At 37.7% G+C, this 26460-nt stretch overlaps 1 protein-coding gene and 2 pseudogenes across 1 annotated transcript; all 3 read left to right on the top strand.

Moving 5' to 3' along the window:
- Window positions 1-1337: 1337 nt before the first annotated feature.
- On the top strand, window positions 1338-9428 carry LOC146362432 (uncharacterized; annotated as a pseudogene).
- LOC146362433 (protein mono-ADP-ribosyltransferase PARP9-like) lies at window positions 3363-3975 on the top strand. The gene is made up of 2 exons (XM_084920097.1): window positions 3363-3612; window positions 3710-3975. The coding sequence occupies exons 1-2, from the start codon at window positions 3363-3365 to the stop codon at window positions 3973-3975; spliced, it is 516 nt and encodes a 171-aa protein (XP_084776223.1).
- Window positions 9429-20707: 11279 nt separating the features above from the next.
- On the top strand, window positions 20708-24488 carry LOC146362434 (uncharacterized; annotated as a pseudogene).
- Window positions 24489-26460: the final 1972 nt, after the last annotated feature.

Below are 26460 nucleotides of genomic sequence, written 5' to 3' on the forward strand. Positions count from 1 at the left end.
TGTCACATCTGACCCCCAATTTAAATGAGTAACCAACTCATCCTCCTGCTGCTGACTAACTTTTCACTCCATGTCTTCCACTCTTCTAATTTCTCCATTTGATCTTGTTATTGCCCAATCAAGTTCCAAAATCTGAATCAGGATATTACTTTTTCATTTACAATAATTATAGTACTATATTCCTTTGCTGAATATTTTTTCCCTTATAAAACCGTCATTACATAGTGATTTTTTTCAAAATATTTTGTAATAATGTGTGTTAACAAAGATATACAGAAATTTCAGTCTAATTGTTATGTTTTAATTAATTTGTGATTCGTTAGACTGAGGAAGACGTTGTTGCGCCAAAGTCTCCACAATCTGTAGGAAATGTACCTTTACCTTCAAGAAAATAGGTAATTATTTGTATTTTATTCAGTATTACATTGTGATGCTTTGGAAAAACATTAATTTGTAAAGAAACAAAAACGCTTTCGCTTCCCAGGATGCACTTCAAAAAACTGCAGAGTGCGGCATCCATACCCCAGACACACAATCCCTCGAGAGTGACTGTAAATCTTCGTCTTCAAATGCAAATGCTAAGGTAATTTCATAACTTTCGCTGTTTTTAATACACAACAGAGAAAGAAAACACAGTTTATATGTTTGTTAAACACTATCAGCATGTAATTATTATATTAAACATTTCAAGTGTTTTGAACTGTAATCCAAAGTTTAAATTTAAAGTTAAAATCTTTTTGTGATGATCTTTCGAGGTAAAATAAATATTTCTTAGTCATATTCACTTACTAAGACAAATTTCCTAAGATAATGTGAAACTTGTCCTATGGGTTCGTTAGTGAAATTGTAACATAATGATGCTGTTGGATTTTCATAGAGACACTGTAGTGACAAACATTGAAAGTGTTTATATATATTTTTTTAAATGTATATCTGAATGTTGCAGAGGAATGAATCACATGAATCAGCTAAGGTCAACACAGACAGTAGCAGTTCAGAAGAACATCTGGTTTGCCACAGCAGAAAAGTTTCTTCTTCATAAATGAGAATAAATGGAAGGAGTTACGGCAACATCAGTCAGGAAGACTATTTAAAGGACTGCAGTGGACAAATATAATTGCCAGTGGAATCAGAACCCTTAATCTGTACTGCAGTTTTGGATTTCGGAGACATAGTGTGAAAAAACTCTCTTCAAGATCAAAGGCACCCATTTCCAGGCAATTGTTGACAATGCAACACTGGACTGTGAGGGCGAAAGAAACATCTTTCATGCACCCAAATTTATTGCCGGTCTGGTAAATCACCTTCTACCACATGCAACTTTGTGGTCATCAATGATGCTCGGTACGTTTTTTATTGTTGTATTACTATCTTAAATTGTCAGTTATTCATTGATGTTGAATTATCCATTTTAATTATGTTTTTGAATTACTTGTATTCTCCTTAGGGGATCTTGGACGTCATGGTACTGGTCCTGCTTACCAGCAGCTCAGTAAACTCTATGGTGACATTCAGCAATCCAAGAACCAGGTATCATAGCGAGAAGAATAAGTGAAAAAGAAACATAAATTGTATATAAATTTACAATACATAGATACTGACTTAAACAATGTACTATTGCATTTAAGAATTTTACACAAGACAACAGAACCCAAGGAATAATGGAGAAAAGCCAGTGGGATTTGAAAAAAATCCGTATCCAGAGAAGGAGACTGACAAGGCTTGATGACTTTGTGGAAATTTGTCAAAAAATGCACGATGCCCTCCTACTTGAATATGCAGACATGAAAAAAAATCAAGACAAAAGGTATGAATAACTTCCTAATAATGAAAATTATGCTTTATACAACTAGAACAAGAAACTAAGAAAAAGTGAAAACATTTGCCTATGACTATAGAATTAAGAAATGATAAAATAAGTAAGCATTAAAAGTATGTATGTGTAATCAACAGTCTTTTCGCGTGGAAATGGAGAAATGGAAAGACAAACGCATTAAACGAAAAGGTGTGTACGTGTCACCGTTAGTGACAGAACTGCCACTGAAGAAAAAGAAAACTGAGGTAAGTCATCATGTTCCCATTATTTTCAATAATTAAACCTTGTGATGTCCTCCCGATTGCCATACTCCTTTGGTCCTCTGGGGTAAAGCGTCTGCTTTGACTATTTATAAAGCATGAATTATAAATTTGCCGCACAGCAAGAAGGTCCTGAGTTCAATTCCACCATCAGGCCGGGGTCTTTCTGTGTGGAGTTTGCATGTTCTCCCCGTGTCTGCGTGGGTTCCCTCCGGGTACTCCGGCTTCCTCCCACCGTCCAAAGACAAGCAGTTTGTGGGGATAGGTTAATTGGATAATCCAAATTGCCACTAGGTGTGAATGTGCGAATGAATGTGAGTATGAATGGTTGTCTGTCTTTGTGTGTTAGCCCTGCGACAGACTGGCGACCTGTCCAGGGTGTACCCTGCCTCTCGCCCTATGACAGCTGGGATTGGCTCCAGCACCCCCCGCGACCCTGAAAAGGATAAGCGGTAGCGAATGGATGGATGGAATTATAAATTATCATCCGTCTCCATGTTTCAATGTTTTATCAAACTGTATTCCAACTGATTATCTGAAATCTTTATGTGTTTTGACATTGTATTACACCTAGGCATGGGCCTTAGTGAACCCCCACTTTAATGCCAAAAAATGCATGTCCATAGGTGACATAAGTGCAGGAGGAAGCTCAGGTTTTTTGCTTTTTGCTGGTCACACCATGTACAGCTTTGTTTTCAGCAGTTGTAGGCCAAGGGCATATGAATTAAACAAGCTTTCAAGGGTGATCATTGTCTTTTGGAGACCTACTGTATTAAGCAATCGTACACTAGCATGTTCTCTGTACAGCTGGACCGGGCATCACATACTGACGATGTTTTTATCTCATAGTTCCTCTGTTTACTTGGGATGTAATGTTGGACAGAGTCCTTTAAGGGGACTAGGCACTCATACACAGTCATATCAGTTACTGTATGGTACACCAACAGCAGGACAGATGCTCACTCGTTACATACATCTCAAATCAGAACACAATGTCTCATTCATGACCATATTCTTTTGTATAATATATTCTATTATATATATAGTCATTCAAAAATGTTATCTGTTAACAGGTAAAAGGGAAGACCACTGTTCAAACCTTTAAAGAGGAACAGCACAAACAATATGATGCTTGTCAAAACCAGGTATTTTTAGAAATGTTTTTAAAGTCTACATTTATGTTTTGTGTGTTATTGTCATAAATGACTCTGAAAACTGACATGTGTCTATCTTTGTAGGATGAGAGCCAGGAACAAAGAGCCGTTTGCCAAAAAATAGCAACATACATGGCTAATAAAGCATCGGTCACAGTACGGAAAGGAGATTTATGTGCCTTCAAAGTGGATGCAATTGTTAATGCAGCTAATGAAAGTCTCTCTCACATGGGTGGACTTGCAAAGGCACTGTCTGCTACTGGAGGACATACTATCCAAGCAGAGAGTGATCTCTTCATTGCCAAAAATGGCAAATTAAAAGGCTGGACAAGTTGCAGTTACCACAGCAGGCAAACTACCTTGCATGAAGCGGATTCATTTGGTAGGCCCGTGTCTGCAGAATGACCCAACAGTGCACATGATATCCCATGCAAAGAAACTTTTGACTAAAGGTATTTTGAACATCATGACATGTGCAGAAGAGCACAAATTTTCCTCTGTTGCCATTCCAGCAGTGAGCTCTGGAATATTCAACTTTCCAGTCTCAATTTGTGCTGATGTTGTGGTCACCACAATCAAAAAGTACTTTGAACATAAGAACCGCACAAGTCCTCCATTTGAAATACACCTGGTAAAAAACGATGATCCAACCGTGAAGGAAATGGAAAGGGCCTTCAAAGACATCCTTTTGGAGCCGCTCTCTGATGTCAGGAGGACAGCGAGTACACCCATTTTTAAAGTATAATTGTCATCTTTAGTGTTAGAAAAAAAAAGTTGTAACAATAAGCATGAATAAATAATTATTATTAAATAATAAGTGAAACTTAAGAATTAGAGCATCTTTGATGCATAGAATAACCCTTTTCAAATTGTGCAATAAAAATTAGGCCACAAAAAGTAGCAGTCATTAAATACATTCAGGCTATGTTGTTCTTCTTCATTTGTTATGATTTTGTAATCACCGCACTTAGTGAGTATTATGTGAAATATATCAGCATTAAAAACGTGTAATTCATGCAAAAGGTAATGCAATTTTTTCCTTAATAAAAAAATTTCTTAAAATGATCACAGCAGTAACAAATATTTTCATTTAAATTCAACCCACAAATCAAGGGGCCAGAGGATTCTCCATCTACACTGGAAAGGACAGAGCACTGTTACGGATTCAAATATTGGGGATGGATACAAGAGGAAAAACCAAAATAACAACACTGGTCCGGCCGGGTTGAGTCAAACGATGATTTTAATGATCACACGCGTGGGAGATGGACACCGTACGCAGACAGCATCAGATCTCAAAATGGTGGAGCATTGATCAAACTCTTATAGCCTCTAGTGGCCCCCACCTAATCATAAAAGCCTAAACATTCACATTCTTTCTCTCACACAGTGCCTAAGCTACAACCTTGGCTCCCTGTTTATCTGCTCCTGCTGAGATGGGGCAGAAAACTCCAGTATGTTCTGTTCTCTTCTAATCAGACAAATAAGGCGATGACTTTCTGCAAACAGTATTTCTCATAACTCAGCAGTATAATGCATCATAAAACAATATCATTCATTCACAATAAACCAGCAGTCTAATGTAATGCAACTCAGTTTAACAAATGCAATAGTTATCACCTTCTTCTAATTCAGGAGAATAATGCAAACTAAAACTACATAATAATTCACCATCTTTAATTAAGGGTCTAACATGGCATAAAATAATATTATAATCTGACACTCCCCCTTTTGTGCTCTTTATTCTAAAGAGCACACCTACACCCTGTAGTCCAATGCGGCCGGGTTCATTTCTTCTTACGCCTGAGGCCCTTTGTCCCCCTGTTGGGCGAACCATATGTGAGATGACCTCTGTGTTTGCGCAGTCCAGGTGCAAGAAGAACTATTATTCCAACAGTAGCAGGTACAGATGACACTCCCCAGTTCTCCCACAGCTTTATTTTGGTGCTACCTTATACCCTTCAGACGTACTCAGACTAGAACCTCTGTCCGAGGAGCTTTTAGCCTTTATTTTATTGCTGCAGCCACCAGTGTCTTCCAGTTGGGTGATCCACTGCTCTTCTTTCTTTAACCTCAGGGGTTAGACAACCCTTCAGTCGTTGCACAGATCAGGGGATTATTCTGCCCCGATGTCAAACAACAATCTGTGTATCCTCGGGTCCTGTGTATCCCGTGTATTCCCCAGAAAAAGGAACCGGAACGTGTCCCCCTTTTGCCCAAGAGCCTCTCGAACCTCGTTGGTCTGGTGTTCCTGGATCTCCGCCAACCCATTCATGGTTATTGCTGTGTTTATGGGATCCATCCTTTTGAGGTGACTTATCAGAGCCCAAAATGCCATGACACTTGGACCCAGTTGGTGTCTCGGCAGTCACTGTGTCTGCCTCTGCTGCGAAGGATCCTCGTATATTTGTTACCTCGTCTGGTGTCAACCATTCACCCACAGGATCTTCAATCCCAGAAAATTCCTTCTCCTCATTTAATAAGTCAGTCCTCCTTCCATGCCCTGGTAACTGGTCCATCCAGAGCCATATCATCTCGAAATATACATACAACAAGCCAAACCACACCTTGGTCACACCAACCCTCTTCCGCCCTGAAGATGTCCAATGCCATCTTAGTCTGGATCAGGGTTCTAATAGATTTGCAATTTTCATTAGTTTTGACTATGATTTAGTTTTGACTTCAGATTTTCAATTTTATATCAGTTGTAATTAGTTTTTACCAATTGTTTGCTAGTTCAGTCTAGTTTTTATTTTTTTTGAAAATCCTTCGTTTCAGTTTAGTTTTGATCAGTTTCAGTTATAGTTTTAGTTTTAGTTGTGTTTGCAATAATTAAGTGTAACAAAATCCCAGTTTCATCATATCAGTCATGCTCTTCTGCTTATCCTTGGGTATTGAAACTATTAACTCTTGCAGCACCGGGTGTTTGCAATTTTGGTTCAAGTCAATTGATAAACTTTTTGAAGGCAACTGACTCACACAGTTATGTAGATATCCCAGTCCTGCTGTCTCGGGATGCATCACACTGCCTTGCATGGGGTTAGCTTCTGTTTTCTGGGGATGAGGGTTGAGTGGGGGGAGCTCTCTGAGGAGGGGGAGTGTGCTCCCTCTTACCTTTTCAAGGTAAGCTAGGTTAGCCTTCTTGTGTGAGCTTCTCAAGTGCATTTTAAGGTCTCTGGGATTTTTTTCCCCTTTAGAAATGTCCCTCATAATTTGTCTCTTTTCACTACAAGACACTTGATTTATACTAAACACAGTCATATTTAAAGTAATTCCAAATTGGACTCTGGCGCTTTCTCCCGACTTTTCCTGACATGATTCTGCGCGTGGACGGAGCAGCAACACAGATGACTCGCCTAACGTACTGCCACCTGCTGGCATAATGAGACACAGCAAGAAAAAATCTGGAAACTAAACTTCATTTTCACCCATGACTATTGTAGGACACGCACACCTCAATGAAAACTAAACACATTTTTGCTATAAATTCAGTTAATTTTAGTTAGTTTTGTGAACACTCATTACAGTTTTAGTTAATTTTCCTTTTTTTGTTTTTATTTTTACTTCCGTTAACGAAAATGTTTTTTTTCTTTCACTTCTAGTTTTCGTTATTTCGTTTACATGTACTCTATTTGAACAGGGATTTATCAGTGTCAAATGGGATTTTTTTTAGTGTGTGTCTGTAAATGCAAATCAATTTATTTATTTATTTATTTTTCTGAAAGGCAAATGTTAAACGGGCTCTAACAAATCCACTTTATTGCGTGCTCATAGATTTTCTTTTGTCAGGGTCGCTCACCCAATGTGGTTTATTTAAGCTTATTAATTCTGTCACGCTTATTAGTGGCTCATGATTGCTTAAGGCCTATGTCTGAACTTGACTACAGAGGCAGAGCATCATTCCATCCTTTCAGCGTGAAGGACTCCACTTTCTTTGTGTCAAGGCAGCTCATAATTATCTTAATAGCTTTACCTAATAAAGTTATGGTTTACCATCACTTGTGTTATAAGTATGAAGTGTCCTAAATTCATTCAAATTTTGTTTCCAATTCACTTGCAGCAGTTTAGACCGAATTATTAACGATAATAACCTTGCTCTGGACTGTCAAAGGTGACTTTAACGCTGACTGTTCCGACAATTCATTTTATAACATTTCCTTGTCAGATTAGCCAATCTCTGCACACTTGAATAAACATAATCAACATGGTCAATATTTTCCTGCGTGTTATTTCACCATGTTATCGATTCCAACTCTCCATCCGCATGTGGTTTGGCACATTATATTTATCTAAAACTCCACTCCGTCTCTAAATGTTTTGAAGAATTTTTCAAGCCGGGGGTCAAATTTTGAGAATTTGACCATAAGTGAAAGTTATGGTGTTATCACCCCCTTTTGGGGCTTACCTTTCCCAGTTTTGATGATATTCCTCCCTATTCTTTGCAAGTACCCCCTTTTGGTGGCGAGAAACTGTTGGTGTGGTCAAGTGGGTGCTGTAAAAACAAAAGCTCAGGACGGAACAGTCACCAGTCATGTACTCACATACAAAATTAGCATATATTTGATTTCATATTAAACCTCTGAGTGTAATGGTACATTTTAATTTGAATTTATCAAAGCTAAACACAATTTTTCCTTGTTTATTTTTCTCTTGTTCTTGTGCAGCACCACCTCTCAGCACATGCCCCTGTCGGTTATATCTCTACTTTTCTGAATTATTGACTATTTCAATGAAAGGACCTAAAAGATGGGGACCAGTGTTTATCATTACATATCTCCATTTTGAGTGTGACAAGTCTATTATTCCCCTGTCATTTACAGACCTAAATAGAGTGGTTTGATTTCAAGATTTTCACTGCATCACAGGTGATGTTTCACAAACAAACTCATTCACAATCAATTCAATAACTATGTCATCTGTTTGAAAAACCAAGTTTGTTTGTACATATTTTTGTAATTATATTTTAGATTTTATTATATGTATGTCTTGATGAATGAAAAGTACAGACCACAGAAAAATGACAAATGTCAGTCCAACAATAAATTACTGGCCTTAATATTGCAAAAACAACAGTAACTGACTCAATTTTTAATTTCTTAATGTAGTTTAACATCTCAAATAAATTACATTAAAATCTATGTCAAATTTGGAGATGTTTTCGTGTTGTTGCGTCAGGTACAAAAATACTTTTAAAAATTAGATTTAAAACCGTTGTAATCGATTACAATGAATGTTCTCATAAGAAGAATTATTTGAATTTAGTTACTATTGTCTTGTTGAAACACAGGTCGCATATTTGTGGAAACAACAGGAAACGGAAGTTGTTGTTTCTGTGGTCCCATCTCAGATTAGAGGTAACAACTTTGTCATACGTCACAGTGAGTTCCTGACCCTTAGACCACACAGCTGGCTTGTTGGAGAGGTATGTAATCCAGTTAATTAAAAAAAAAAAAAAAAAAAAAGTACTGCATAAGGTTAACGTTAAAGCTGGGGCAGAACATTAGTTTTTCCCTACACATTCAGTAAGTACTGCTTTAGATCTACATTCCAGGCATATCCTCATGACTGAATATACGTAAGTAAAAAAATCTTTATTAACCTTTGTATTCCAAAACTTTATCATGTTTACAAAGTAATAAAAGCTTATTTATTATACTCCTCAGGTCATTGAAAGTCTCCTGCACCACTGGGCCATTCGGCTAAATCTGGGGAATAATATGGTAAATAAATCTGGGGAATAATATCTACATTATGAACCACTACACGAGCGGTGTGATCCTCTATAGAGAGAGAACTAATCAGGAGACAAAGCTTGTCCAAGGTAAAAAAATTAATTAATATATTCTAGAATTAATTTTTTAAAATTGTATTAATGTCTCGAGATAAATGGAAAAAGTATTGTTGCAAATTTGTAATTAATTTCTAATATCTCACAGGTGAACTTTGACAACTACAGAGCCATTTTATCCTTTGTGAACATTGGAAATGTACACTGGAAGTTTCTGGTTAGTACAAGCAGCATTTCTGTGAAAAAAAGTTTGTTTCAATAACACATTCTTCATAATTTATGTACTTTTAAAATTTATATATCTATCGCAGTACATAAATGCAGATGACAGCTGTCTGTATTTGGTCGATCCGTCAAGAAACTCTTTGGAGCAGGAAGAGTCTGACCGTGCAGCCAAAAGATTCCGGTAATTATGCGTTATTACATCTATATAATAACAAAATATTAGAAAAGTGACAGGAGGACTTAGGTCTTTTTCTAAAGGTAAACATATGGTCGTAGATGAAAGTTTAATAAAATCCGTGGTTATCAGTTCTTTAAAGAATTAAAAAAAAAAATACTTCAAAATTACACACATATGTAATTTTAAATAATAAAAAAAACCCTGACAGTGTTTAAGCAGTGAGACATTTGTAGATTTAAAAAAAAAAAACATGTTATTAATTTTGATACTTCATGTAACATAATCTAGAGCACAGGGATTTCTGACACGCCATTAAAAACACAGTGATATGTATTATATGTGTCTATGTGATTTATAAAAAGTACAGAATGTTCTTTTTCTGTGTGACTTTTATCTTTCATTTGTATATAAATGTGATACGTTATGTTCACAAAGTGAATACTTTCACATACTTTGTATGTCTCTACCAGCTTTACCCTAAAAGACTGGCAGCTGAGTATTGAGTCAGGGGGCTGAATAATTACGCACACCCCACTTTTTAGTTATTTATTTGTAAAAACTGTTTGGAATCATGTTTGATTTTCATTCCACTTCTCACGTGTACACCACTTTTTGTTGGTCTTTCACGTGGAATTACAATAAAATTGATCCATGTTTGTGGCTGTACTGTGACAAAATGTGGAAAAGTTCAAGGGGGCCGAATACTATTGCAAGCCACTGTAGTAATTATTTTCTCATCAAATTCGTAATGTTGGTTAACACACTTACACCCCCCCTTCTCCCTCTTCAGGTGCAGTGTGAGTTTTGTCTCAGATGGGCACATTTTGGATGTGCTCAATATGAGAGCAGCCTGGTCAAGTACTTGTGTGAAAAATGTGCATAATTTGTTATGAATACTGTTTCTTTTCCACTTCTTTCTCCCCGTGTTCTGTTGGATCTGTAAATATCAAGTATATATAGCTGTAAATATATGCTGTCAGTCACAGTAAAGTACAAAGAGCAGCCTGGTCAAGTACTTGTGTAAAAAATGTGCATAATTTGTTATGAATACTGTTTCTTTTTCAGTTCTTTCTCCCTGTGTTCTGTTGGATCTGTAAATGTAAAATATATGTATCTGTAAATATATTCAGTAAATCTATACTGTAACTCTAATGGAGTGAGTTCATTGTCAAAGTTTATATAGTTAGGTGTTCCGATCACTTCAATGGTGACAGGTGTATAACTTAAGCACCTTGGCATGCAGACTGCTTCTACAAACAAGTGCCAAACCATGCTACCTTTGTTATTACGAGCTAGAAGCATACTCTGACAGGAAGAATTACGTGCCAAACCATGCTACCTTTGTGAATGTGACCTACAAGCACACTTTAACGGGTAAAAAGAAGTGGCAAACCGTTCTGGCTTTATGACTATGAGCTACAAGCATACTCTGATGGGCAAAGTTAAGTGGCATACCGTCATTCCGACTTAAATTTGTGCTGGAATTACTATGTGACATCAGAAATTTGTATAAACTACTTAGGGAGGAAATTTTTGAGAAAGTAGGATGTTTTTTCCTAACACCGTCCTACCGATTTAAATTTATGCTGGAATTATTGTGTGGCAGCAGAAATGTGCATAAATTACGTACAGTAGGACATTTTGCCAAAGTAGGGCAGTTTGTCATAAGCCAGCGTAAAATTATCCTACTGGTAGGACGTTTTGCCAAAGTAGGATGGTTTGTCAGAACACCGGTTGTTTGTTGTTTGTTTAGCTGACTTTTGTGTATTTAATCACGGCTTGTTTTTGTTGTGTTTTGTGGTTGCAGAAATGGGTTATATGAGATTTTAGCTGAGATTCTGAGGTTTCTGAGGATACCACACATGTCGGGACTTTTATATTTATATATTATATTTCTAACCCAGTGTTATAACCGATTAAACGTGATCTAATTCCCTTTTTCCCCTGGTACCGGGGGTGTGGGGCTTAATAGGTTAGGCTAGACAGCTTTATAGTAGAGGATAAGAAGTCACTGAGCTCCAATTAAAATAACCTGGCTCAAATTATCCATCCATCCATCCATCTATCCTGAATGTAGACGCCATTTGAGTACAGTGAACTCATTGTTGTGTTTAAGAATGCAATTTGAGATTATTTGAGCTTTGTCACATGGTGTATTATCCTCCTGGAAGCAGCCATTATGAGATGGGCACTTCTGATGGCTAGGACATGTTTACTTTTTAAAAAGTATTAAATAACACACAATTGAATATTATATTACATTACAGATTATATATTAATGATATATTTCCACCAATAGAAGCTTACTGTAGAGGAACCAGTTTTTAATATAAAAGAGAACATGGCAATATATGTATCCTTTGCAGAAAAGCCCATGCTTTCATATAGAGTACTCCAACAAAATTTACCAGTGTGATTAATAATAGTTCTTTAAAAAAAAATACTTGAAACAAAACTATAGTTGCTTACAAATTGTCTATACAGTCTTACAGAGACACACTTTGTAGCTCCCTACTAAAGCCCGGTCCAGATGGTTTTTCAGATTCAGTCTCCTATTTGTGAAGATATTTTTGGAAAATACGCTGGTAACACTACATGGAAAGCAGACCCTCAAGACCTTAAATGGTGTTTTGAACTGAACGGTCTACAAAAGTTACCATGCCATTTCTATAGAAGAGAGCTTGTTTAAAAAAAATAAATAAATAAAAAAAAGCCTAAAATGAGAAGCAGAAGGCAGAAATGATGAACTACGTTCATAATGTCAAAATCTGTCTCATATTAAGTGATGAAACCCATTTGAACTAGCACACTTTTTAGTTTGAATTGACACTCCAGTCTTAATTTTTCAGGAACTGAAGCAGTTTAGACCAGTAGATATTTAATATTTGTATTTCCACATTTAATTTTAACTTTGACAACTGAGTTTGTGTGCTTTCCCATTTGGGTAGACCGAGATCAGATATTAAAAGTAAGACATATTATACATTTAACTAATCTTGTAGGGTCTGTACCCTGAAATATTAAGCACTCTGAGACGACTGTTGTTGTGATTTGGTGCTATATAAATAAAATTGAGTTGAATTGAATTAAACTTGAAGGAGATGGTGCACTATTTATTTCTCCTTCTTTACATAAACTCTGTATCTTCATTTGTTGTTGTAGTAGGTTGGGAGCAGTGACTTCATATAATTTCCTTCGGGATTAATAAAGTATTCTGATTCTGATAAGCAAAGACAGTAGTTGGCAGTAGAGTGCAAAGGAGCACTTGAGTGCAGTGACTGACCAAAAGCAGTAGGGGCAGTAGAGAGCAAAAAGTACTTGGGTGCAGTGACCATCCACAAGCAGTAGGAGCAGAAAGGCAGTAGAAAGCAAAAAGGCTCAGGAGCAGTGATTTTTCACAACCACTAGTAGCCAGTAGAGAGCAAAAGTGTGTGTATGAAAAGAATAGCAGTGTGTATAGAAGTGTGTATTTTTTTTTATTGTTTTGCTATCTTTCTGATGACCTAGCTCAAACTTTGAGAGAAGCATAGAAATGGCCTCTAGAAGCCATTACAGTGAAAAAAAAGAAAAAAAAAAGAAAAAAAAAAGAAAAAAAGTGAGGACCAGCCTAAATGTCCTCACTTTGACAAAAGGTCCTCACTTCGAAGGTCTAAAACCCACGCTGGTCCTCACAAGTATAGCAGAGCAGACACACACACACACACACACACACACACCACTTGCATCACTAAATACAGTATACTCAAAGCAATTGACAAGAAAATAACCATTAATGTAGAGCACATTAATGGGCTATGTATACACTGGTTACAGCATTTGCATCTCTTATTACTTTAACAAGACATATAGAAAACATACTACAACTGAAAACATTCATGAGCCTGATTAACTTTAATGTCACGAATACCATTTGTGCTTCATTAGCTTTGCTACTGTACTTGAAGCTCACTTAACCCACTAGCAACAAGTCTGTTAGCCTAGCACGATCCCGTTGACGTTATCCTCATTCTAAGCACAATACTTCAACATTATTTGGCTTACAAGATTATAATTCCCTTTTACATGTTCACAACAGTCTTGTTTCTACTGTGTTACCTATGAGTAATTTTGAGGACTAGTAACCCACCTGTGTATTAAAAGACAGAGGCACAGATCATGAGCTCGTTTACAGCTTCAACTACAGGATTTATTCTGCAGGTTTGCCTCAAAGGGAAACCCCACTGAGTTCCTCCTGAGTGCTATGTGCCACCTAGTGGTATCTTTAAGTAATGCCTTAAAACATGCAATCAGCAATTAGAGATGTAATAAATACAAAAATATTACTGGGGGGGTTTGTTTGTTTTTTAACTTTGTTTTAAAACATGAACCCAGTTGAAATCGACATAAGTCAAGTATTGACTTTTTATCTCAACTTTAACTATTAGTTTAATAATTATTTAAGTCATAAACATACATTTTTAACCTTTTTCTATTTCCTTTTTTGCTGTTTGTTGGCATCACTCGTATTGGCATACATGTGATCCTGTCACAAAAATTTACAAGAACCTAACATGTATGTATGCCCTGCCACCCCGTGCAAAGTTACAGACTCATCAACATCCCCTTATATTCACCCCTGAGCTCAGTAGTGCTACAGCAGCTTGTCAGTGACAACACCTGCCATTCTGCTTATGGATTAACACAAACTGTAGAATTTTAACAAATTTTTCATAATGTGAACGTTCATAAAGAAACCATCTCGGGACAATAATTTTCTTTTCTTACCATTGTAAATGCACAGTAACTACTTTTATGCATTTTCTCTTTTTATTATAAATTGCGCACATTAATTTCTATGTTTCTGTTGTCTGTTAAATGAGAAATTTTATCTCTAATTATTACATGCCTAGCCGTCCACAAGAAGGTCCTCTGCCTTACAGAAAATTGTGTAAATACAAAAGATTTTTAAATTTCTTACCTTGAAAACCTTTTTTTTTTTTTTAGATTTTCATATAATAACACATCCTTTTCTACATTTTACAGGTGGACAGCAGTTTGGAGGACATTTTGTCTGTTGAAGAGGCAACAGAGGAAATTCTGAAGCTTGATGAAATGCTTCAGACTGCTATCTCAAATAGCAAAAAAACACAATCAAAGTATCATAAAAAAACAAAAGGGCAGACCTATTCCAAATTTTCAAGTGGGCATGAAAGTGTGGAGGCTGAACATGAGGAGCTAGCAGAGGAAATGGGGCAAGTTAGATCCAAATTACTTTGGCCCCTATATGATTGCTGCTATTGCAGGAAAGCATCCACTAACACTACGTCCACAGCTGGGCCATCCACCGACACTTCCACCCCTGAGCCATCCACCTCCATGTCCACAGCCGGGACATCCACTGACATTCTACCCTGGGCCATCCACCAACACGTCTACCTCTGAGCCATCTACCGCTACATCCACGTCTGGGACATCCACCGCCACCTCTACGTCCACATCTATGCCAGGGTTAATGTTATCTTCTCATCATGGGGTGGCTGTGACTCAGGTGGTAGAGCAGATCAGCTACTGATCGGAAGGTTGGTGGTGCGATCCTAGGCTTCCCCAGTCTGCATGTCAAGTGTCCTTGGGCAAGATACTAACCCCAAATTTCCCTCCGATGCGTTCATCGGAGTGTGACTGTGTGTGAATGTAGATTAGTTTGCACTTGTGTTTAGAAGTGCTTGCATAAGTGGGTGTGAATGAGGCATGTTGTATACAGCGCTTTGAGTACTCCGGGAGAGTAGAAAAGCGCTATATAAGAATCAGTCCATTTACCATCATGTTTTAAAATAGTCAGCTGAATTCTGTACTGATTGAACGTTCTGATTTGGGGGGAGGGGAGATTTCTAAACACGTATGTCCTTTCAAAAATTGGATCATGCAAGTTAATCCTCACTGATATTTACAATACAGATCCACAAAGGGAACTTGGAAGTGAGTTAAAGTGGCTTCTTTTATGGTTTACATGCTAAAATTTTCCTAGGAAAATTGGTTGTAGCTTACTGAACGTAATAGTATTGTAAATATGTTTTTTTTAAACTTCAGGTTATTAATGCTTATCTGACGCTCTTGGTGAGCAAATTCAACAAAGAAAGTGCTGACAGAGCATTTATGGTCAACACATTTGAAATGACACTCCTATGGAAGCAGAATAAACCAAAAATGTACGTATTAAACAATGTTCTGTCATTAAGTTGTCTTTAAAAGCTTTCTACTATGTATCATCATCATTGAGGTGGGTCTAGTTAACTTGTTGTTTCACTGTCTGACAGATTGACCCAGGGTTGTACAAGTACATTTTGGGAGTTGCCAATGAAGGTCATCACTGGATGCTGGTGGTAATAATTTTTTCGTACTTCATGGTCATTGCCGTATATACGTAATAGGTGACAAATTAAATTCTCTAAATTATAGACTTGGAGAATTAGTTGCAATGAAGAAAAGAGAATGTTGAAAAACATCTAACTAAGACATTGTAGGTATTGTTTAAAATAGTTTGTTACCCATGTCGATCTCATGGTCAAGCATAAATAAAGTAGTGCATTCAGTCTGCTTTGCTAGACACAAGTACATCAAAAGCTTATTTGTAACTCTAAACTCTAGTACTTCAACATTTAGGTGATCATATCTGGCGAGAAGAGAAGCATTTTTCTAGACCCACTGGGTGAAAGCAAAAAGCACATCAAACACTGCCAGGACATTACAAGGTAAAGTAGTCTCTGCATACTTGTAAACACAATGTAAATATAGTATCACAAAAACATTGACAATTTAGACATTGACATTTAAAGTTAACATAAAACTGTAGTAGTTGCAGTGATCTTTAGAATAACCCATCTTATGAATCCCCGTCTGGCATTTCGGAGTTGATGTATGTTGGCAAAAATATAAATACACAAACCAATCAGACAATCAATTTTAATTCTAACAAAACTCCACTGATGGTTAATCAGGTATTGTATGCATGCTACAGTCAGTGTGCCTAAAAACAATTAATGCTTCTTGTGTGTAAACAGCATCTTCTTTTGGGAATAATGCAAAATCTGCTTTGTACCCCAGAAATAATTTTGGATAAGAGGACAGATTGTATCCGTTAAAAATACCCTCAACCTTTTAAACATTAAAAGAAAAAACCCATTCCATGCGTGCTAGACGAGGTAAGACTTTAGCTTGTTAAAGATTATTTTTCCTCGTAAGATTGTATAGACTTGTTACGTTCCCTAAACACACTTAAAATGTCATTGAGTATTTGGATTTGTGGATTACAACAGCATAATTTATGTCACTCTCAGCAGATTGCTTCCCTGATTGGACATCATGAAATGGACATCCAAGGTGGACTGAGACAGCTCAAGATATGTAGCAAAAAACAAACAAACAAGACACCTTTATTGTCCTCCACATCTGTATCTCTGACTGGTGAAAATTCACTCATGCACTCCATGTCCATGTCCAGTTCTGATAATACATCTAAAAGAATCATGATTGCTGCCTCCTGCCTTAGTGGCTGGCACGAATATGTAGCTGGCGCAGTGATGACTTATCTTCCAGACTACAAAAATAAATAAATAATAATAATTATTAAAAAAAACTGATGGAACCATTAAACTAGTCGAGGGTGTCGGTTGTGAAACATTTAGCCTCACTGATTGTGTACAAATGTTTCCTTGGAATTCTTGTGCCCATGTGCACATGACTGTTCAGGAATATCGTCATCACTACAGCAAATGTGCCAAAGTTGAAAATCTGAGCAAAGTGCTTGCGAATGAGATGCAAGAGTGAGTATAATACTATGTGACTTGAGGAGAAGGAGGACACAAAAGATTTGTCTGCTGTTGTTAAGGGATCCCAGATCAGAATGGTGGTTTAATGTAGTATTTGATTATATTATAAAATACAAATTTCTATTCTTCTGCTTTGATATATAGAAGAATATTACCTAAATGTCACCTATCATGCCCATCTGTAAATGAGAAAAAAAAAAAACTTAGTTTGTAGTTGTTTGAGTTTTGTTGAAGTTCTTTTGTTTCAGCTACATTTCATGATTTACGGCAACCTTTTTTTAATATCGCAATTTGTTCTTTGTATGCTCTGTCTGAATTAAGTTATGTGCTTATTTGCCACATATGCACACAGTCTCTTTCATGTATCATACAATGTGAAGTGTAGTTGGGACCGAAATGCAAGGATGCAGAGAGGCCAAAAAGACGGCAGAAAGCATAAACTTAGCAGGGGCCAAGGAAGAACAGAATCTTAGCCATTAAACTGATATAAACTAAAGCAACACGACCAGACAGTGTACACAGTGTGACAAGACAAAGAAGCAAGATAAACGGAGGCTTTAAATACATGCAGGAGATAATCAGGGAGAGTGGAAACATAAGGTAACAAGTCACAGCTGAAACTAATTATGACAAAGGAAGCAGGACCAACAGCAAGGCACAAGAGACAGTGGATTATAATCCTAAACATGGAGACAGCAATTTTACAAGAACATACAAAGTTGTAAAGAGGAGGCAAGAATAAACTAAAACAAAATGAATTAAATATTAATATACTCCAAGAAACACAAAGTCCCAACAAACAAACAGTAAAACTTGTTAAAAGCTACCTTTCAATATATTCAGTTTCTAAAAGGCACAATGACCAGATAAAGCATGTGGCAGTGTTGATATTTAACACAGACCACCAAAAAATGTTTCTGATGAATCAACTGTGGAATTTAACGTATCTAAAATTTATATTGCGGTATAATTTGAAGCATGTGTGGTAACAATATATGTATCGTGATATATTCTTTTCTTGTGTGTCATATATATGTATATGATCTCAAAATGACTGAACATACACATGCCAGATATATTGCAGATGAATAAACACACTTCAAAAAAGTACAGAATGCCATTTTAAGAACATTGTGCAAAACTTAAAACAAATTTAAATGACAAAACTTTTCAACTTTTTCCAAACAATGTAACACAAAATTCTTAAATAACAAATACAAATGAAGATAAATGCACGAACATTTCTGAATAAAATGCAAGTAAAATATCAGTAAAACACAAAATTCTAAATTGTTTAAAATAAAGTGCAAAATGTAAATAAATAAACATTACAATTCTCCCTGCTGTCCTGATTACTTATTTAAATTGCACATAAAGCTGCACATATTTGAATTGAAAACCCTTCAAGTTTAACAGGTTCCTTTTCTGTTAAGTATAGCACAACAAATTTCAAACTTGCGATATGTAGTGCAAATACAAACACAACATCAGTGTTTATGGTCCTTGCGTGCAGTGATGAAACTTTCTTGCACATCAGAGGTTGTTCACCAAGAACACAAGTTTGTCAGCAGTCTCGGGCTTGAGTGCAGATCAGTGGCATGTTACTATGTTGCCACTGGTGCTGAATGCCCTTTGTTAAGGAGCGCTTGTGGCAGGAATGCAAAGGTATTTCCTGGCTATGCTTGCCACCCTGGGGAAATTAGCCTGGTGCAGCCTTCACCAATCCAGTGGGTCAGCTTCTCCTTCAACATTCAGTGCCAGCAGGTAACTCTTAAGCTCAATTTCAATCACTTCTATGTCATTGAGGGCAGCTGGGCCAAGCTGAACGGATGACTTTTTGAAAAAGCTGCCGAGACTTCGTTTACTCCTCTTGGGTTCTTTCCGGGCATCTCCAGCAGCTCCTGTGCTTGAGTGTGATGGTGGTAACTCTGTGGCAGACACAGCTTGCGTCTCTAGCAGTGACTGAATTTCTGCTGTTGCTTTTATGAACTTTCTTCAGTCATCAGCTATATATGATGATCTAAAGTGTGGTTCAACAAAGGAGGCCATATCCAGGAGGCCATCAGTTGCAGGGTCTGAGTACTTCTCATTTAAATGCTTGAGGATGGCTTTCTGCATGTCCTTCGTCAGGTCTGTGTCTTCATCAGCTAGAGGAAGAACTGTGTTATTTAGTAGGTGGAGCACAGGTTTGACATACGACACACTCACATACTGTTCTCCAGACAGAGCATCTGTGAACTTTATCACAGATTGTGTGATAAGTGTCTTTTTCACAGATTCTGTCATGTTAGTGCCCTGCCAAGTTGGTACCAGGTGCCTGGTTTTTCTGTCTGCTTTCAGGACCTGTGATTAGTCCTTCTCCTGTTCAAGCACCCATTGAATCATCTGTTGTCAAGACCTTTTCCAATTGTAAGAAAAGGCACTTACTATTTTCTTGCACTTGCCAATTGCACGTTCAACACAGGTGTCTTTCATACTTCTCTCTCTCCAGTAGCTGGAGTTTGTATGGGTGCCATTTGTGAGTAGCTAATATCCGCCGAAGGGATGTTCGACTAATGCCACTCTCCAGTGATATGCAGCGAGTGCTACACTGTGGGCTCTTGCTGAATGAAGCTAGGACAGCCACTGATGTTTCTTCATTAGTGACAGTTTTCTTGCGTCCACATTTTGGCAAATCCAACACTGAACCAGTTTCATGAAACTTAGCAAGCAGTTTGCTAACTGTAACATGGGAGATGGGTGGTCTTGTAGGGTGTCTTGCATTGAAATCTGCTGCAATGACCCGGTTACTGCGTTCACCAGATATCAACACAATTTCAATCCGCTCCTCATGTGTTAACCTCTTCGACATGTCAATGGCTGTGAACAAAGAGAAAGTATTCAGAATACGTTGCTCTCATTGAGTGACATAACAGAATATGTTACAAAATAAATTTTGGGCCATGTAATCTCTAATCTGTAGTGGAATACATTTTAAAACTAGTCTTCCCAACAATGTTGCCCTTTTGTGTTAACTGTCAAAGGGATACTGTATGATTACTGTATTTAAACTACACAGCTTATTTCTTTCACTATTTCAAGAGCAGAGGCGATCACAAAGAGCCTGACAGAGATGATTGTGAGAGACCTACAACCTCTTTCCATAGTGGAGGATGATGGCTTCGGGAATTTTGTTTAGACCCTTGACCCCAGGTACAAAATTCCAGGCAGAAAATCTTTAACGGAGGGGAAACTACCAGCTCTTTATGAAGACTGTTGTGCTAAGATTAGAAAGGCACTGAATGGTGTGGGCAATGTTGTGCTCACCACTGACATGTGGACATCAAGAGCCACAGAAGCATATTTAACAGTCTCATGCCACATGATTGATGAAAACTGGCAAATGATGGCATACGTGCTATAAACATGCTGTGTTCCTGGACAACACACTGCAGACAATATTTTTGCACAATTAACCAGAATTACAGAAGAATGGGGCATAATGGAGAAGATTCTGGTTGTTGTAACAGACAATGCTGCTAACATGGTTGCTGCTGTGCGCAAAGCAGGATGGAAACACTATCCATGTTTTGCAGACACTTTAAATTTGGTGGTGAAAGACTCCATTAAAGCCCTGCCTGACTTGCTTGAGCTTCAGCAGAAAAGCAGTGCCATTGTTGCTTTCTTTCACCACATCACTAAAGCTGCAGACAAGCTCAAAGACATCCAGAAGCAGCAGAAGTTCCCTGAACAAAAACTTATTCAAGCAGTTGAGACAAGGTGGAACTCCACATTCTACATGTGGGAGAGATTGCTTGAGCAAAAAGAGGCAGTTACCACAGGTCCTCTGTTTCCTTGGGAAGAGCTCACTTTGTTTAAATGAGGAAGAATGGTCTGTCATTCATCTCTCCATCAATGCACTGAGACCATTTGAGGAAGGAACCAGAGAGAGGGATCAGGATCCACTACTTTGGTGGAAAAACAATGAACAAACATTCCCCTCTCTGAGCAACCTTACCAAAAAAATACCTGACAGTGGTTGCAACATCAGTGCCAGCTGAGAGGATTTTTTCAAAAGCAGGGCTGTTAGTGATTAACAGAAGAAATGCATGAAAGGGAAAAAAGGTTAATATGATACTGTTCTTGAACGAAAACCTGTAACCAAAACCTTTGTTCTGCACAGACTAACTGAAGGCTTTGGGGGTTGTTAAGTTGTTTACTTAGTATTTATATTTTCACCAGTTGTTGTTTTTGTTGTTCAGAATTTTAATTGTTATTTTTTGTATTATAGTTTCTCAACTGTACTTGTTTGTTTAAATTTGTTAACTGGTTTGGGTGCACTTTTTTGTAAAGGTCTTTCTAAAAAATATTCATAATAAAGCATTTTCTATGTAATTCTAAATTTTCTCCTGATTATGTCCTGGGTTTTAACTATTTAATAATAAAGGAAACACACATCACAAAAAAAAAACACTTAAGGTCATGAAAATTAATTGAGATTTATCAATTCAATGACGCATCCACCTTATTTTGGGGCGATCGTGGCTCAAGAGTTGGGAGTTCGCCTTGTAATCGGAAGGTTGCCGGTTCGAGCCCCGGCTTGGACAGTCTCGGTCGTTGTGTCCTTGGGCAACACACTTCACCTGTTGCCTATTGGTGGTGGTCAGAGGGCCCGGTGGCGCCAGTGTCCGGCAGCCTCGCCTCTGTCAGTGTGCCCCAGGGTGGCTGTGGCTACAATGTAGCTGCCATCACCAGTGTGTGAATGGGTGGATGACTGGATGTGTAAAGCGCTTTAGGGTCCTTAGGGACTAGTAAAGCGCTATACAAATACAGGCCTTTTTTTTTACCATTTATTTATTGAAAAGTATCAGTATCAGTGGTAGTGGCCCGTGTTTACTTGATATCAGATTGATACCAAAATATGCAGTATCGCACACTACTACTAATAAGCTTGTGTGCTTCAGGGTAGCTTTAAATTTTAATTTGGGAGGTGCTGGGTATGGATTTAATTGGACCACTCCCAGAAACACGTCTAGACACACGTCCAGGACTGCAGCGGAGGTCTCTGCAATCATGAACTCCAAGTTATACATGTTTGGGATGGTCAGAAAAATCATCACTGACCAAGGAAAGGAGTTTGTGAACTTGTGAAAGTGTTATTCGTACCTTGACATATGATATGATGTATTTAGGCTAAGTCTGCTCATGTCACTGCAGCTCAACAACAGCATTTTCAGCATGCTGAATATTAAACATGCTGTCTCCAGTGCTCACCACCCCCAGACCAACGGGCAGGTAAGCATTTGGATATCTAACCTCGAGTAACTCATATGAAATTAGTCATGCTTATTTATCTATTCTACAATACAACTCAAAGGATGAGAGGACCAACCAGAACATTAAGCGTGCTCTCAGAAAGTACGTCAACCAGAACCACGATGACTGGGACGTTCACCTTGCTGCTGTGGTGTATGCTATCAACACTGCATTCCTGTTTTGACATTTTGTATTACTTTTAAGATACTTTACAGTGTTGCATCATTTTAAGAATGTGTTTTTAAACTTAATTTAAAAAAAAAAGTTATTGACAAGTGCAAGAGAAAATGAAATAATGGAGAGATTTTGTGTGATCAGCACTCCACCCATCACAGTCCCTATTTCCTGCTCTTCCACCGACATCCACATCTTCCTGCTGTGATGAACACCTGTCCCATGGATGAGGACTTTGAGGTTGCAAACCCAGAAGAGGACATCAGCACAAGAGTTGAGGAGATGACAGTTCTGATTAAAACGGTCTGTACAATTAAAGAAGGGTGAGTGACAGGGAAAGGAGATCTGTTGAGGCAAAAAGGGAAAATGTAATACAGTGTGTTGGTCAAGCAGGTGATTATGTTCTTTTGTCAGGTGATCCAAAAAGGAGACAAACTGGAGATAAATTATTCAGCCAGCACCAAGGACCGTACACTGTGGCCAGCGTCACACCAAGTGGGGTGGCCAGTATTGTGAAGGGAGAAACTTGCCAGAAGGTAAACATGTCCAGGCTGAGGAAATACCACAGATCAAAAAGTAAGAGTATGAGATGTAATAAGTACTCAAAATTACATTTTGATTTAATGTTAAAAATGTATTAAAGTTTGTATGTCATGACACATATTTGCATTATTATTAGATCCACCAACTGAGAGGAAGTTTCTCCTAAACCACTCATATGGGACTCCTCAATGGCAGATTGATCATCAGTATGCCAGTCCAGGAGCAAAGTGGCAGAAATACTTGGACCCTCTTCGGTCCAGTCTGGTAAGGCGCATTTCTGTGCAGTCACGTTAAACCTTAATAAGTCAAAGTCATTAATGGTTTTATAACTGCTGAAGCATGAGAAATAATGCCAGCCTTGTTTTGTAGTTTCCCTCTTAATCTGTTTCTTTATTATTTTCTATATTATACTGAAGCAAAATCACACGAATTGCTCTTTTCATTTAGGTGGAATATGTTTTGGACCAAAACCGACCTCCAGGAAAGCTCCTAGTGTAGGAAGACAATCACTGCCTGAAGACTTTTGGAGCCTGGGTTTGGAACAATCCATGGAATCTACTGTAAGTATATGTGGTTACTTTGTCTAATGTACCGCAAAGAAAATATCATGTAATGCAAGATTTTAAGAATAGTAACTGAAACCATATTCTATTGCTTTTTGCTATTTTTTTCAGATTGGGAATGCTTTTCTGAAGATTGTGGGGGAAGCTGCACAAAGACGTAATCTGTCATGCTGGTACATTTTTTTCTTTGGTTATAGCCATGAATGGTTGTTGTGTATTGATTTTGGTTTTTTGTGCGTGTTTCCTTTAGGGAAAAGATTTTCACATTGCTGACCTCTACGTCATGGCCACCTGGAAGGATCCACAAGTCAACCTGCTGCGTTGCTTGCCAGTATGTTTTTCGTTGGTTTTACTCCTGCGTGTGCATGTTTACCAATTTGTACCAATACCTGTAGGAAAACTTTAGGTCCAAGGACATCCTGCTTTTTCCAGCTTGGAGCAGGCAGGCAGGTGAAGCTGACCATTATCTGCTCTGTGTGAGTGCCTTTGGTCTTTCTCGCTCTGTTTTTTCATCTGATAGAAAATAACGAAGGTTGACATGTCGTCTTTTCATGGATAATGATAACATGTTTATATCAGGCTATATTGGTAGCTGAGAGACAGATGCTCTTTCTGGACTCACTTCGCCCTGACGGTTTTGGAGATGATCTCTACCAAGCCATATTTAGGTTGACACTAAAGAAATGAAAAATTGTTCTGGCCTTGTTCATTGGCCAAGTGTGTTCTTTGGCTAGATCGTCTAAAAGCAGCCTCGTTCCAAGGCTTAAACCAATACCATGAACCGATACTTGAAATGTGGGAAAGTTTCTCAAAAAATGTTTATTTTTCGCCCTAATTTTGAATTTTCTGGTCATTTCTATTAATATGTTTTGTTGTTTTTTTATCAAATGTCACCTTCGCTTCTAAATTGCGGACTTCCTGTTGGGTTTGCGTCATATGGGCCCCACTGACTTTTTTGTTTGTCTCGGCATGATACACATGTGTGCCAGATTTCATACATGTAGCTCAAACGATGTGGTCGTAGGGCTGCATTTAACAATGCATAGGTCCAGAGCCATTTCCCAGTGCTCATATGTAAAACCATGAAAATACAAAATTTTTCACCAGACCTGGCATGTGTGCAAAATTTCATGAGTTTTTGAGCATGTTTAGGCCCTCAAAAAGCCAATTCATTTGCCGAAATAATAATAATAAGAAACGGAGCAGATACAATAGGGCCTTCGCACTCTCAGTGCTCGGGCCCTAATTAAAGCTGCAAGGGCCTTCACACCCTGGCGCGTCGAGCCACGTGTTTTTGAGTGACAGCAGATTACTGCTTTTTGGCTATTGATTGATAGTCCAGTTGCCGCCATCATCACCCTGTTTATTAAAAGTAAAAAGCTTTGCAATATAACACCACAAAGTTTTTTGTATTCCACACACCAAAGATCATGTCAATGTGATGAAATCCCTTGGTGGAGACCTTAAATAGGGAAAGGTGTACCTGAAATTACATGTTGAATTGAAAATGTGGGCTTGTATCCAGCTGTTGTTGTGATCTTGCATCAAAAAATTTAAATTATAGTAGCAGCATCAATTGAACTGAATAAATTTGCTTTCTGACTTTGTTATTATCCCAAATATTTTGTAATTTCAGTATGCCTGCTTGAAGTCAGGGGTGAGCAGAGTGTGCAAGGTGCCTTCAAGTTCATGCAATAGCAATTGAACTGTTGGTTCGGCATGTGCGGCTGAGGTGAGCAGCTTAAAAGAGGGTTTATGTTTTAAAAGAACAGCTGGATGCAATAAAATAATTCCTAAATAACACTGCCCAGGAGCTGGATGTTTTGCAAGCATCTATTATAATTGCTCGTGATGGTAAGTGTTAGTAAGAAATAGGTTTCTAACATTATTGTTTATTAATTTAAGATTTATAAAGCTGTAGTGGAGTTTTAAAATAAAAAGTCGATCTTTTATGAACAAATTGATTTTTTGATAATAACTAATAACTCCATTTAATGTCACTGATAATGTTAAACACATTGCTATTAAAATACAAAAATTACATTTGAAAGCTGTTTGTCAGTGTTTTTCATGCTTTCCTTCCCTCTAAAGCTACTTCCCCTTTCAAGGTGAATGGGCTTGCCAGAAAATAACGTAACGTAGTAGCTGAAATATATTTTTGTATAATTATGTGTTCTTCTCAGTGTGTGTTTTTAAGTTGTTGAATCTTTCTGTTAAGATTCTTTTATTTTGTTGATATTAACTTACCACTATACAGTTACACTGCCAATGTATTAAACATAATCTAAATATATACAGGAAGGAACTTTGGCAGAGACATTCAACTGATGTCTTTTGTTTTCATGTGTGTGTGTGGGGGGGGGACTTTAGGTGACAATGTTGAAAAGAATAAGGTGTACGGCTGAGAAAGGAATGTGAAACTGAGACAAACAGACAAACTGAGACAAAAGATCAAACTGTCTCTTTTGAGAAGGTCAAGGATGTGGACAACAGCTGTGAAAATTAGTGCCCTGCTAAATAAAGACTTTAACTACTAAGGTAAAAAAAAAAAAAAGTTACAAACTTAAATACTTGATTATACTGCCAATGTATTCAAAAGAATCTAAATATATACAGCAAGGACCAAGAATTTGTGGTAATCCTCAGAGTTATGGAGGAC

The sequence above is a fragment of the Perissodus microlepis genome, chromosome 22, assembly GCF_051167445.1.
Source record: "Perissodus microlepis isolate ML-2025 ecotype Zambia chromosome 22, ASM5116744v1, whole genome shotgun sequence".
Lineage (NCBI taxonomy): Eukaryota > Metazoa > Chordata > Actinopteri > Cichliformes > Cichlidae > Perissodus > Perissodus microlepis.

Coding starts and splice junctions, on each gene's coding strand:
- LOC146362433 (XM_084920097.1), top strand. CDS start 3,363: ATGGCTAATAAAGCATCGGTCACAGTACGGAAAGGAGATTTATGTGCC. Junction 3,613..3,709: donor GCATGAAGCGGATTCATTTG/GTAGGCCCGTGT, acceptor TGACATGTGCAG/AAGAGCACAAATTTTCCTCT.